Source organism: Heptranchias perlo, chromosome 9 (assembly GCF_035084215.1).
Source record: "Heptranchias perlo isolate sHepPer1 chromosome 9, sHepPer1.hap1, whole genome shotgun sequence".
Lineage (NCBI taxonomy): Eukaryota > Metazoa > Chordata > Chondrichthyes > Hexanchiformes > Hexanchidae > Heptranchias > Heptranchias perlo.
This window is the reverse complement of record NC_090333.1, coordinates 63,215,366-63,228,457: the sequence shown is the minus strand read 5'-3', so window position 1 is coordinate 63,228,457 and position 13,092 is coordinate 63,215,366. Positions and strand designations below refer to the sequence as shown.

Below are 13,092 nucleotides of genomic sequence, written 5' to 3'. Positions count from 1 at the left end.
CAGAAACTTAACTGGACCAGCCATATAAATACTGTGGCTACAAGAGGAGGTCAGAGGCTGGGTATTCTGCGGTGAGTGACTCACGTCCTGACTTTCCAAGGCCTTTCCACCATTTACATGACACAAGTCAGGAGTGTGATGGAATACTCCCCACTTGCCTGGATGAGTGCAGCTCCAACAACACTCAAGAAGCTCGACACCATCCAGGACAAAGCAGCCTGCTTGATTGGCACCCCATCCACCATCTTAAACATTCACTCCCTCCACACAGATGGCTGCAGTGTGCACCATCTACAAGACACACTGCAGCAACTCGCCAAGGCTTCTTCGACAGCACCTCCCAAACCCGCGACCTCTACCACCTAGAAGGACAAGGGCAGCAGGCGCATGGGAACACCACCACCTGCACATTCCCCTCTGAGTCACACAACATCCTAACTTGGAAATATATTGCCGTTCCTTCATCGTTGCTGGGTCTAAATCCAGGAACTCCCTACCTAATCTGAAGGAATAGTTTACAGATCAATTATAAGTTCTTGTAAATTCCAGAACCCCTGGCTTTTTTCCTGATAAGTTAGAGCCAAGAACATGTTGTTTCTCGAGAACTGGGCCCAGTGAACAAATAACCACGTATGGTGTGCTTTCAAAACATGAATCCACAGCATGTCAGATGGCAATAATTGTGACAAGACCTGTAAAAACTGCTTTGAGCCCAAAATCCCTTGCTGCAGGAGATGTAAGTATTAAGGATTCTGCAATTTGCTTAAAGTCTGTAGAAATGTTACAAGAAATCCTGCAGTCCAATTCAATATTCACAAAATGTTTATATCTATCTATATATTGAAAATCTTACATCTGCAACTCCTGTCAACTTTTTCCAATATAAATTCCCATGTCCACAGTTATAATGGAAAGTGCTGATGTAAACTAGTCAGGCTGCAATTATACCTTTCCATTGGTGGCAATGCAGCACCTGCACTGCCGGGAGGCTATAATTATAGTGTGACAAGTTTCCATTATAAATGTGACCATAGGAGTTTATAATGCAAACATAATTGCAAGGACATTAAAATAGGGACTGATTTACACCTGCAGGTTCTGGTTCAATTATTTCCTGGCCTCCAATCCACTGCACCCAAGGACTATGCCTGATCTTCATTCTCTCTGCCACAGGACATTGACTAGTTTTATATTCAAAAAATTCCAATTATAGTCATAATTTGTAATTAATTTCATAACTGTAGTACATACTTTAATGTTACTTTGTCAGGAAGGAATCTTTTTACAGTTCTAATGATATGAAATATGAAGTACCTGTACTGCATAAACTGTAACTTAAGGGGTAATTTATCTCTGCCCACCTGGCGGAAACCAGGCGAATGGGCAGTTAAAATTGCCTGTGGGACTTCCCAGCCGAGGTCCTGCTATCTTCCCGCAGGGTGCCTATTCTCACCTGCTCTCCTTGGCAGGCATGAGGGGCACCTGCCGGAAACCAACGGGGTCCTTCCTTAAATATGCAGATATTCCAACTGCTATTTGAACCAATGCGGGAAATTTAGCGGGAAGAGGAGTTGGGGCCAGAAAAGGTCCAAAAAAGTAAATGATTTTACTTTTTTTGACTTTCCTTGTGGGGCCAGAGGAGCAGGCGCAATCCTCTGGGTCCCACAAGGAAAGTTTTGCACCCCCCCCCCCCCCCCGGGGCCCTCCCAAACCCCTTCCCAGTGACTAACTCGAGTGCCTGGGATCGGTCTTTCTATCCCTTGTGGCAGCCCCCTGCCACCCGATATTCCACTTCTGCTGACTGGCCAGCTGCCAATTCCCATTGATTTCAACAACAACAACTTGCATTTATACAGTGCCTTTAACGTAGTAAAACGTCCCAAGGCGCTTCACAGTAGCGTTATCAAACAAAATTTGACACCGAGCCACATAAGGAGGTATTAGGACAGGTGACTAAAATCTTGGTCAAAGAGGTAGGTTTTAAGGAGTATCTTAAAGGAGGAGAGAGGGGCAGAGAAGCGGAGAGGCTTAGGGAGGGAATTCCAGAGCTTAGGGTTAGGCAGCTGAAGGCATAGCCGGCAACAGTGGAGCGATTAAAATTGGGAATGCGCAAGAGGCAAGAATTGGAGGAACGCAGAGATCTTGGAGGGTTGTAGGGCTGGAGGAGGTTACAGAGATAGGGTTGGGCGAGGACATGCAGGGATTTGAAAACAAGGATCAGAATTTTAAAATCGAGGCGTTCCTGGACCGGGAGCCAATGTCGGTCAGCGAGCACGGGGTGATGGGAGAACAGGACTTGATGCGAGTTAGAATATGGGCAGCAAAGTTTTGAATTAGCTTAAATTTATGGAGGGTGAAAGATGGGAGGCCGGCCAGGAGAGCATTGGAATAGTCCAGTCTGGAGGTAACAAAGGCACGGATGAGGGTTTCAGCAGCAGATGAGCTGAGGCAGAGGTGGAGAGAAGCGATGTTATGGAGGTAGAAGAGGGCGGTTTCAGGCAGGAGATTGACAGGGTCCAAGCAGGTGAGGCCCAGGTATTAAAACCACCTGGGCTTCAAGCTGCCAAGATCGGGACGATTTGTCGCCCACTTCAGACCCTGACCACCACCTCGGGTTAAAATCAGGGCTTTCGTTTCTACATTATATAATTGGTTAGGATTGTTAGTGAAATAATTTAATCTACTCATGTTACTATTAATCTAAATGACTTTTCTGAGCAATTAATGCTCCTACACTCACATATTTCAACATATTTACATTGCTAATGAGTTAGGTTCAATCTTTACCAGTTGCTATTAATTCAGTTTATTGGAATGACAAAATCGCCTCCTCCAATTCTGGGATTTACAAAAATGAATTGCAGTGTGAAAACCAGAAGTACTATTTATCGCACTTGATAAAATTAAAACAAAAATAATGAAAGTCTTCACTTTGTTTTATTTTATTATGGCTGTAGGGGCCAATGTTACCACTGGTCAGTAATACACATGGATTCAAGTCCTGATCATGCTGAATTTGAATCACAGGTGGGGACATTCAGGATTAGCAGTCTGACTTTGCTTCCTCTTGTTTTAAATACAGGCCTTGCTAATGCAACTTTTAAAGGAGAAAAAAGTGGCCTGACCTTCAGAGGAAATGGCAAGATCAAGCGAGAGCTCACCAACGTTACATTTGGTCTTCGAACGAGGGACTCGAATGCTGTCATACTCCATGCTGAAAAGGAGCAAGACTTTATCACAGTTGGTATCCAGCAGTGCCATTTAATATTTATAATAAAAAGTGGGAACAGCCTGGGCAACCTGAGCATACTCAGCTCAACAGCATTAAGCGATGGTCTCTGGCATGACATTGTCTTTCACATGATAGATCCCTTGCTTCAGTATTCCAGGTGGCAGATGGAGATAGACAAGAAAGAAGAGACTGTGACCAGCACAGCAGTCGGTGGGAACCTGAACTTTCTGTTAGAAGGAACAGACATTTATCTAGGGAGTGGAGGTCCTGAGAAAGGAGGCAGCCTCGCAGGATGCCTGAACACAATGAAACTTGGCGGCATTTCCTTACAATACTTTGAAAATGATAATATGTACATTCACAAGCCTCAACGAGACCAATTTATCAAAACATCCTCCAATACCGTATTATTGGGCTGCCCGATGAAGAACATTTGTATATCTAATCCCTGTAAAAACAATGGAAGCTGTGAAGACATGGTTAGTTACTATCAATGTAGCTGTCCTTCTGGCTGGACAGGCCTGAACTGTGAAGTCAACATCAATGAGTGTCAGTCAAGTCCTTGCATTCATGGCAACTGCACTGACAAAGTCTCAGCGTACAAATGTACATGTGAATCTGGCTTCATGGGCACTAATTGTGAAGTGAACATAGACAACTGTCGAAATCACAAGTGTGCAAATGGAGCTACATGTTTTGATGCCATAGACAGTTACTCCTGTCGTTGTCCTATTAACTTCACTGGAAGATTTTGTGAGTAAGTAGAAAGGAATTATAAAAATAGAATTAAAACTGGTGAAGTGAACCTGCTTTTACTTTGCAGCAGTTATAGTCTTGTATGTGAATTAGTATATAAGTAACCAATACATATACTTTTGTCATGTTCACAACTGTCTAATTTCTTCTCAAATTGCCATATCTGTTCTCTAATTGATGATTCATCCCGGGCACTTTTCCATCAACTTAGGGATTCACCAAGCCATTGACTCCATCCCTCTCCCTGGCCAATGTTTGAGGCAGAACCAGACCATTCGCAACCTTGGCGTCCTATTTGACCCCGAGATGAGCTTCAGACCACATATCCACTCAATCACCAAGACCACCTACTTCCACCTTCGTAACATCACCCGTCTCTGCCATTGCCTCAGCTCATCTGCTGCTGAAACCCTCATCCATGCCTTATTACCTCTAGACTTGACTATTCCAATGCTCTCCTGGCTGGCCTCCCATCTTCCACCCTCCATAAACTTGAACTTATCCAAAACCCTGCTGCCCGTATGCTAACTCACACCAAGTCCCATTCACCCATCACCCCTGTGCTCGCTGACTTACATCGGCTCCCGGTCTGGGAACGTCTCGATTTTAAAATTCTCATCTTTGTTTTCAAATTGCTCCATGGCCTTGCCGTCCCCATCTCTGTAACCTCCTCCAGCCCTACAACCCTCCGAGATCTCTGCGCTCCTCCAATTCTTGCCTCTTGCACATCCCCGATTTTAATCGCTCCACCATTGGCGGCTGTAGCTTCAGCTGCCTAGGCCCTAAGCTCTGGAATTCCAACTTCTCGTTTTAAAGGAGGAGAGAGAGTTGGAGAGGCGGAGAGGTTTAGGGAGGGAATTCCAAAGCTTAGGGCCGAGACGGCTTAAGGCACGGCCGCCAGTGGTGGGGCGAAGGAAGTGGGGATGCACAAGAGGCCAAAACTGGAGGAACACAGAGTTCTTGGAGGGTTGAAGGGCTGGAACTGGTTACAGAGATAGAGACGGGCGAGGCCATAGAGGGATTTGAACACGATGAGAATTTTAAAATCGAGGCGTTGATGAACCAGGAGCCAATGTAGGTCAGCAAGCACAAGGGTGACGGGTGAATGGGACTTGGTGCTAGTTAGGATACGGGCAACAGAGTTTTAGATGAGCATCAAACCTGGTTTAACAACTTTTTGAACCTACCCAGAGTTGATGTAAATGTTCAGATAGTGCAGACGTGCCCAATTCGTTCCCCCTCCCCCACCTTGTGCTCTTCAGATATTTATGTTTTAACTGCTGGGAAGTGAGTTGTGCACATACTTGTAAGTGCAAGCCCTCTCCTGCACAAGAAAATTGCTCTTGTAGCTGAGCTGTATAAACAATGGGCTGCCTGATGGAACAGATACTGAAAGATCTCTTGCTGATATCTGCAGTCAATTCTCTTTTACTCACAGTAAAGGAGAAAGTGACTGTAATTGGGATCCGCACAGACAGACCTCACCATGTTCTTGGCACCAGTTTCCACCTGTTTCAATACATTAAATAAGTTACTGTAATAAGAAGTGACCATTTCGGCTGCAGCCATATTTCAAAAACCTGCTGTTTAACTTTTGGCTTCTAATTCTCTATTTGTTAATTAGTTGACTGGCTATTGATAATCGATCCAATAAGAGGTCGTTAAATAATCTTAATTGCTGCTATAAAAATGTTATAGATTTGACTAGTTTTTAAAAAAAAAATCAAAAAAATGTTCATAAATATATGTAGGAAATATTTGTGACCTTTTTCAGAAAATTACCTCTTGTTTTTAACTCCCATTTGAAAAAAAATAGATTTTGAAATATAAATAAGGCTAAGGAATGAAAATATAATTTTGCTGTAATATCATTGTTAAATGATGCTGTTTCATAATTCCTCATAGTCCCTTGCAGGAAATTAGACTACAATTAGTTTTGTCTCAGATATTTCATCAATACTTGTATTACAATTCAGGCTTTTTCCAATACTGTTTTCTTGTATAAATGGCCTGACCATAGTTTCCATAACTGGACCATGACTTGAAACCTGTGTCTTTCACTCTGTGTCATACTGAGTTAACATAGCCCAAGGCTAATGATGGTCCTATGGGGCAGTAATACTGCACAGTGGAACTTATCAAAAGCAAAATACTGCAGATGTTGGAAAACTGAAAAAATGAAACTGCATGTGTCATCAAACTGCACAGTGGAAAATCTCAAATGCCAGGCCTACTTTGTACAAGTCAAAAACAAACTTATTTACAATTAGACGATTTACAAAGATATTAGGCAATGTTCACAAAGCACAATGATAATCGTATAAAGGACTTTGAAATAATTCATTAGGGGTTCATTTACCCTTTTCAAACATCAGACTTCCTTTAGTTGAAGTCAAATAATACAGCAAATACCGCTTTCAGCTTTCCTTACAGTTTTTTGAATAGAGCAGATAAACCTTCTCTTATCCCTTGGTAAACAGAACATAGTTGTGGATTTTAACTCGGAGGTGGTTTCCAGTGGGAAACCATTCCAGTGAGTTAATTTCTCACCCACCAGAGGAAGCAGGAGGCCACGGTGCTTTTAACCACCGGGCCTCATTTAAATGCTGCCGGTTCACTTCCCGTCCAGAGCAGGGGTGAAGAGGGCACAGAATGGCTGTCAGCAGGGGGAGATCAGGCAGCCCTTGGCCGCCCACTTGCTTCTAGGTAAGTGGCGGAGATGAGGGTTTCAGGAGAGTCTCGTGGCAGGAACGGAGGGAATCCGGGGAAGGGGAAGCCTCGACTTTCCTTGTGGGGCCAGGGGGAGCACTTCTACTCTTCCTCGCCCCACAATGGAAGTTTTCAACTTAACTAGAGAGCCTCTTCTTCCTTTCCACCAGCTGCCAAACTGCTTCAGCCTGGCGGGAAAGCTGCAGCAGTTTCCACACTCAGGCCCCAGTTAAAATGGCAATGGGATCCTACTGACATAACAGGACCCTGATCTGCACATGCACAAGGGCCCCTCCTGCTTTAGGTGAGTGCCACCTTCGCCTGCAAAACCCTGCAGGTTAATATCTGTGGGAAAATGTCGCATTCCGAGCGGGTATGTAACCTGCTCATTTTTATCTGCCCACCTGCCCGGTTTCAACCCCATAATCTCTTTCAGGAAGAGACATAGAATGCAAGAGCCCTCCATGCTCATAAGAGTTCGATGCATCCCAACATATATTGATCACAGTGTCAGCTGACCATTGATAGATCCTTGTGCTTTGTACCTCTAATTCCTTTAAAAGGTTGTCCTTAGCTTCCAACTTTATCAAGATTACAAATCATGCACAAATAGCAAGGTAACTGCTAAACAAGTTGTCACATGTATGCATCAATCCCAGGAAATATGGGCAATGTTTTAACAGGTCGGATTCACACATCACAAGAGTTGGTCAACACATTCCTGCCCGAACAACAGCTGATGATTGACTACAATTATAGCTTTTTAAACACGGTGGGACTGAAATTCCTTGGCTTTCCAATGCACCCCTACCATAACCATGCCGGATTTTTGTGTGGTAGGACCGGAAAACAGAGTTGGAAACCAAGATACACCAAGTATCGGAATCCCCACTCAGCCTCCAGTCGCCTCTTACAAGGCCAGTGAATCAAGGAGGGCTCGGGCACAGCCAAGGGCAGAGGACTCTATGGGAATGCCCATGACCTCGGTCTGGCAGAAGGATGGGGCATCTTTGGAGGCTGGTGCACCCAGTGAGATGTTCTGGCCTCTTCTTGGTGGATGTGGCCTAGAACCCCTTTATCAACATTCTTTATGAGTAATGGAGTGTCCTTAGATAACAAACTGCTGTGAGCACCTGAACTTTCCATTTGTGAACCCACGCAATATTTCATCACTTTTGACAAATTTCTATTAACCATGGCCTTTTCTAATGTAAAACACTCTTTTGTCCCCCCGTCTGCATCACAAGCATTCTCACGACTTGATGTTGAAAGCGACATGACACTTTTATAACAATTGTCCTATAGCAATGAGGTTACATCTTTACCATTGTTTCATTCCAAACCATAGAAAGAGCACCAGCAGTTCTTAGTCCCACATCACTTACTCAGGTTTAGCTAAACATTTGTTCGTTTATTAGCGAGATTGTGGAAACTTTTCTACCAATAATTAATTCCCCTGCAATGTTTAACAAGTTCTAAACTTTTTAATTTTAATTCCTGAGCTACAGCTTACAAGTATGTGCGATGGAAATGGTTTGAAAATCGCTTCAGTAATGCTTAGTCAGTAAAACCTTGTGACTGATAACAAATTCTTTGAATAAAGTCTGGTCAGGTACACTGCATCAAAATGTCTTTCAGAAAAATACTGTACATGAAATCAACTTAATCTTTCAGATCTTTCCAGATACAGAATCCTTTGGACCTTTTATAAGCTACCTTAGTAGTGGGTGGTACAGTTAATTACAAAACCACCCTTCACTTTCAAGGATTGGATTCAAATCTAACCCAGACAGATGGGACAACGGCCTTCTCTCTTTTTTTTCATTTTACAACTGTTACAAGTCCTGTGTATAATGTATTTCAGCAGTCTCAACCCAGTTTCTGACAGGCCCAAGTCCATAATGCAAAAGTGGTCTAATTCTGAATCAGTTGTCAATACATTGGCAGTTTTACTCGGTAATGGCTTGAAAAATAGAAATCTCGCACAGTTTTATTGTGAGGTTTTATAATGATGCTGGGGTTAAAGCACGTTATTGAACACCGCACAGGGTGTTTTACCCTGCATATCATAGAATCATACAGCACAGAAGGAGGCCATTTGGCCCATCATATAACCCATCTGCTTGGGGAATAGTCAATGTTGAGACTGAGTGCAAAATATAGAAAATGCTCCATTCCTTTACCCTACATCCCTTGACCTTACGTTTTTTGCAAGTTAACTGAAGCTATCCAAAGTGATAGTCAGAGAGCGTGAGAAATGGAGATTGCACCTTGGAGCAGCAATCGTCTTGCAATGGCTGAAGTTGAAGCACTTCACAAGAAGCTGGGCAGGTTTAATGTCATGCAAGTTGGGCAAATTTAGCTGCATTAGAGCAGAGGGGGACAGGCCATGTTGGTGATTTGAGGAGCTGTTGTGCATTAAATACTCCAAATAGATACAACAGGCATAAAAATAATATCCACCTCCTGTACAACTGGCATGAACCAAATGTGAAAGTGATGTGTACCCCCTTACATGTAAGTGCTACATAGTCACCAATGTGACATTGTCTGCCACGAGTATTGGACCTAACCTCAGGATGCTTGATGCTGCTAACTGCTGCAAAGATAGGGAAAAGAATGTTGAAGTCTCCAACACCAAACATGGGAAAAAAAAGAGATAAAACATCTAGTATGTGACAGCACTGAGATCTTTGGATGGTATAATCATAATCAGTAATTAAAATGGAATTAATGCATTCAAATTTTCATTTGTCATAGATATCCTAGATTATCTACTACATTCTGCATTGATGCGAAGAAAAATTGGACCTGTTATAATGGGGGAAATTGTACCGATGGGAGTAACACAAAGTGTACCTGTCCTATAGGATTCACTGGAAGCCGGTAAGTGAAATATAAATTGAACGTGCTCACACATATACTGGGCTGATCAGTACTAATGGGAAAGTGATGTTTAGAGATGAATCACTCTGAGAGGCTGATTGGGAAAGAAACTATTCAGAAAGTGAGACTCCCAGGCTGCTCTTATTGCACCTAGCTCCTAGCAACCAAATCGAGATCAGTGTCAACAGGTATCTGGATATAGCTCACCAGCACAGCTGTCCAGCAAGGAATGGTGGTAGACGCAAAAACAGCTAAATATAATCTTAGCAAAACAATTAAAAGGGAGATCACTGCCATATGCGGAGATAAAAAACCTTGAAGATCTCCGCAGGAAATTCATTCCTATGTATCACATGTTGAGTGTTCAAACAGATGGAAAAGCATTTCCCTATTTCCTAATAATTTTACAGGGAACAATATTCCTTTAAAATCAAGGCTAAAATAGAAATGGAAAGGAATATGCCGGGGCTAAAAAGTTTAAATTATGAGGACAGGTTGCATAGACTAGGCTTGTATTCTCTTGAGTATAGGAGATTAAGTGGTGATCTAATTGAGTTGTTTAAGATGAATAAAGGATTCGATAGGATAGAGAGAAACTATTTCCTCTGGTGGGAGAGTCCAGAACAAGGAGGCATAACCTTAAAATGAGAGCTCAGCCATTCAGAAGTGTTGTCAAGAAGCACTTCTTCACACAAAGGGTAGTGAAAATCTGGAACTCTCCTCCCCCAAAAAGCTGTTGAGGCTGGGGATCAATTGAAAATGTCAAAACTGAGATTGATAGATTTTAACGGTTTAAGGTATTAATGGTTAAAGAACCAAGGCGGGTAGATGGAGTTAAGATACAGATACAGATCAGCCATGATCTAATTAAATGGCAAAACAGGCTCGAGGGGCTGAATGGCCTACTCCTGTTCCGATGTTCCTTTCATAATATGCACATACTTGTTCCTTCTCTTTCCAATCAATCCTCGGATAACTGTTTTATCGGAAGAAATTCTGGAATCTTCTTATCTCTCATATCTATTTTTAGAAAAACATAGAATAATATGTTTGATCCAAAGTTTTTATTCTGTCCTTATTTGTCACTTTGAATTTTGGCTCATTCGCATTTTAAGTAACAGCAAGTGATGGCAGGAGCTTTCTCGATATCAACATGCTGAGCAAGTGCAGGAGGCGATGTCAAGCTCTGTTGGGGTGAAAGTTTCGATTCACATCGTGTTTCGTAATTGTTACTATAATCCACCACAGAAGGGATATAATCCTGGACAATCTCATTGTCATATTTCAAGACTTGTAACTATTTTTCCACAGGAAGGATTTGGAAGAGAGTTACATTTAAGTGTTGGGGTTTTAAACCAAAATGTATTCACACAAGCCTTTGAGGTGAAAGGTGGTTAACGAGCTAATGGGCCAGGCATTAAAGTTGTTTCTCAAGAGATTCTAAACAATAAGCAATTTGCTGGCCTGTCTCAATAATCGATAAACACCGCACACCCATTGCACTGGGAGGATACTGTCCATCAGAGGAGTTGTCTGGCTTCCCTCAGGTTATGAACACAGGGAGAAAAAAGCAGAGAGAGAAACACTCACTGACAATCAGGTTTTTAAAGAGAAAGCTGCAGGAACAAGCATTTACCAGACTCTGAAGGTTAAAATGCAAGAGGGTGGTTACAGGTTATTTTGTTTAAGTCAAGCAAGATGACCCACTGATGTGGGGAAGCACAATGTGTTCTCTATTTGTATTATTGCATGAAGACAAATTGTACTGATTGGACGAAGTGAGTCTGATAAAAACTGTTGCTCAGTACATTCACTTGCTGTGAAATAAAGCAGGTTAATGATTTGCATCTGGCCTTGTCTTACCAAGTGTTTTCTCAGTCTACTTTTGAAAAGATTTCAGAAGCGCTCATGGAGCACATGTGAAAGACATGAATATCCAAGGGATACTATTGCTATGCTACTGTACAGTTAGATATTGAGCAATACGGGCACACCCCGAAGCACAGCACGCTCAGACCGCTTATAGAGTGACCAGCACTGTTGTACCCTAAAGAATGTCTAAGACGCAAACTTTTAACACTGCATCATATGGCAGTAGACAGTGGTTTGAGAGATTTACTGGAATAACAGGAATGAACAAATAGAAAGAGTGCAAGATCTTTAAGTAATATCCTATTAATTCATTCTGTAAAGGAGACACTATATTTATCTAGTTGGCTGCTCTTGTGCATTCAGTGCTAATCTATAGAGATCTTAATATTCAAACTGGTTAATGGATTGAGAAATTTAATCAAGCAGAAATTTAGGAGGATCATGCTTACAGATTCGTGTCAATTCCTGCACAGTTACAGGTCACCTTCTTTAGCATTTGTTTTGCCTTAGGGTGGTGTCTGAATAAAACCCTAATGGGCAATATTCCTTCAACACCAGAATAAAGCAAATCTGCCTGAAATGTTTTATTTGAAGTTTCTTTCTGAACATCCTGCAGGTGCGAGGTCGACATTGATGAATGTGAATCGGACCCTTGTCTTAACGGAGGCTTCTGCCAAAACCTACCCAATAAGTTCCATTGCATCTGCGACATGAGCTTTGCCGGTGACCGCTGCGAGTTTGATGTAAGCGATCTCTCCTTTTTCATCTCTTTATTACTCTGGCAGCATCTTTTTCAGCTTCTTTCCTACCTCGTACTACGAATGGATGATGAACCAGCAATTGAGTGGGGTTGAATCTCTTGCATAACCAAACCAATAAATCAGATGGTCTAAAAAGGACGGTACAATTACGAAATACCTCTATTGTTCCTGACACGTTGTTTTCAAAACGGTATGAAGTATGAACAGAGTTTTTATTAACCCAGGAAATGCTCAAAGCCCTTTTTGGCTTTTAAAATACATAACTTTTAACATAGATTTTCTGGAGAAATTATTGCCTGTCAACATTTAGTATTAGATATTTGAAAATAGAATTTAAAATAACACACAAAACTAAAAGATTGCTTATTTTACTGGAGTTTGGGAAGAAATAAAGATAGTGATAATCTCATTATATTTTGGTTTCCGATGCAGATTAAATAAAAAGGAACAGAATAGCTAATTTAAAATCCTTGGTTTTCCCAGGGTGAAGTGCGCAGCACTGGAATGATCACCTATTTTCACCTCATTTTGGTGTTTAGCAGTTTTAATAACCAGGTTCTGCAATTTTCTTCCAGCTAAAAATGAGAAATGATTTTATTACAATGATATATTACAGACCATTTTAAAAATACAATTTTAGTCGACAATCAATATCAGTTGAATACTTCAGTATATTCCTGGGACTGGTATTCTATGATCACGAGTCCACAAAATCTATTTTTTTGGCAAGATACATAAAGCTCCATTTATTTAAATAAAAATGAGCAACAGATTTTTAAAATCTAATGGCGCAGAATTTCACTCAAAACTATTTGGATTTTGTAGGCCTGTGAAATGTGGAGTACAGCTCAAGTTAATAAAAGTGGCTATTGTGTT

General features: G+C 41.7%; 1 protein-coding gene across 1 annotated transcript in view; it reads left to right on the top strand.

Moving 5' to 3' along the window:
- Window positions 1-13,092, top strand: part of crb1 (crumbs cell polarity complex component 1) — an 82,410-nt gene that overhangs the window by 45,515 nt on the left and 23,803 nt on the right. Inside the window, exons 9-11 of the mRNA XM_067989609.1 lie at window positions 3,083-3,989; window positions 9,458-9,583; window positions 12,072-12,198. Of these exons, the coding sequence (XP_067845710.1) occupies window positions 3,083-3,989; window positions 9,458-9,583; window positions 12,072-12,198 (1,160 nt within the window). The remainder of the gene's footprint in view (window positions 1-3,082; window positions 3,990-9,457; window positions 9,584-12,071; window positions 12,199-13,092) is intronic.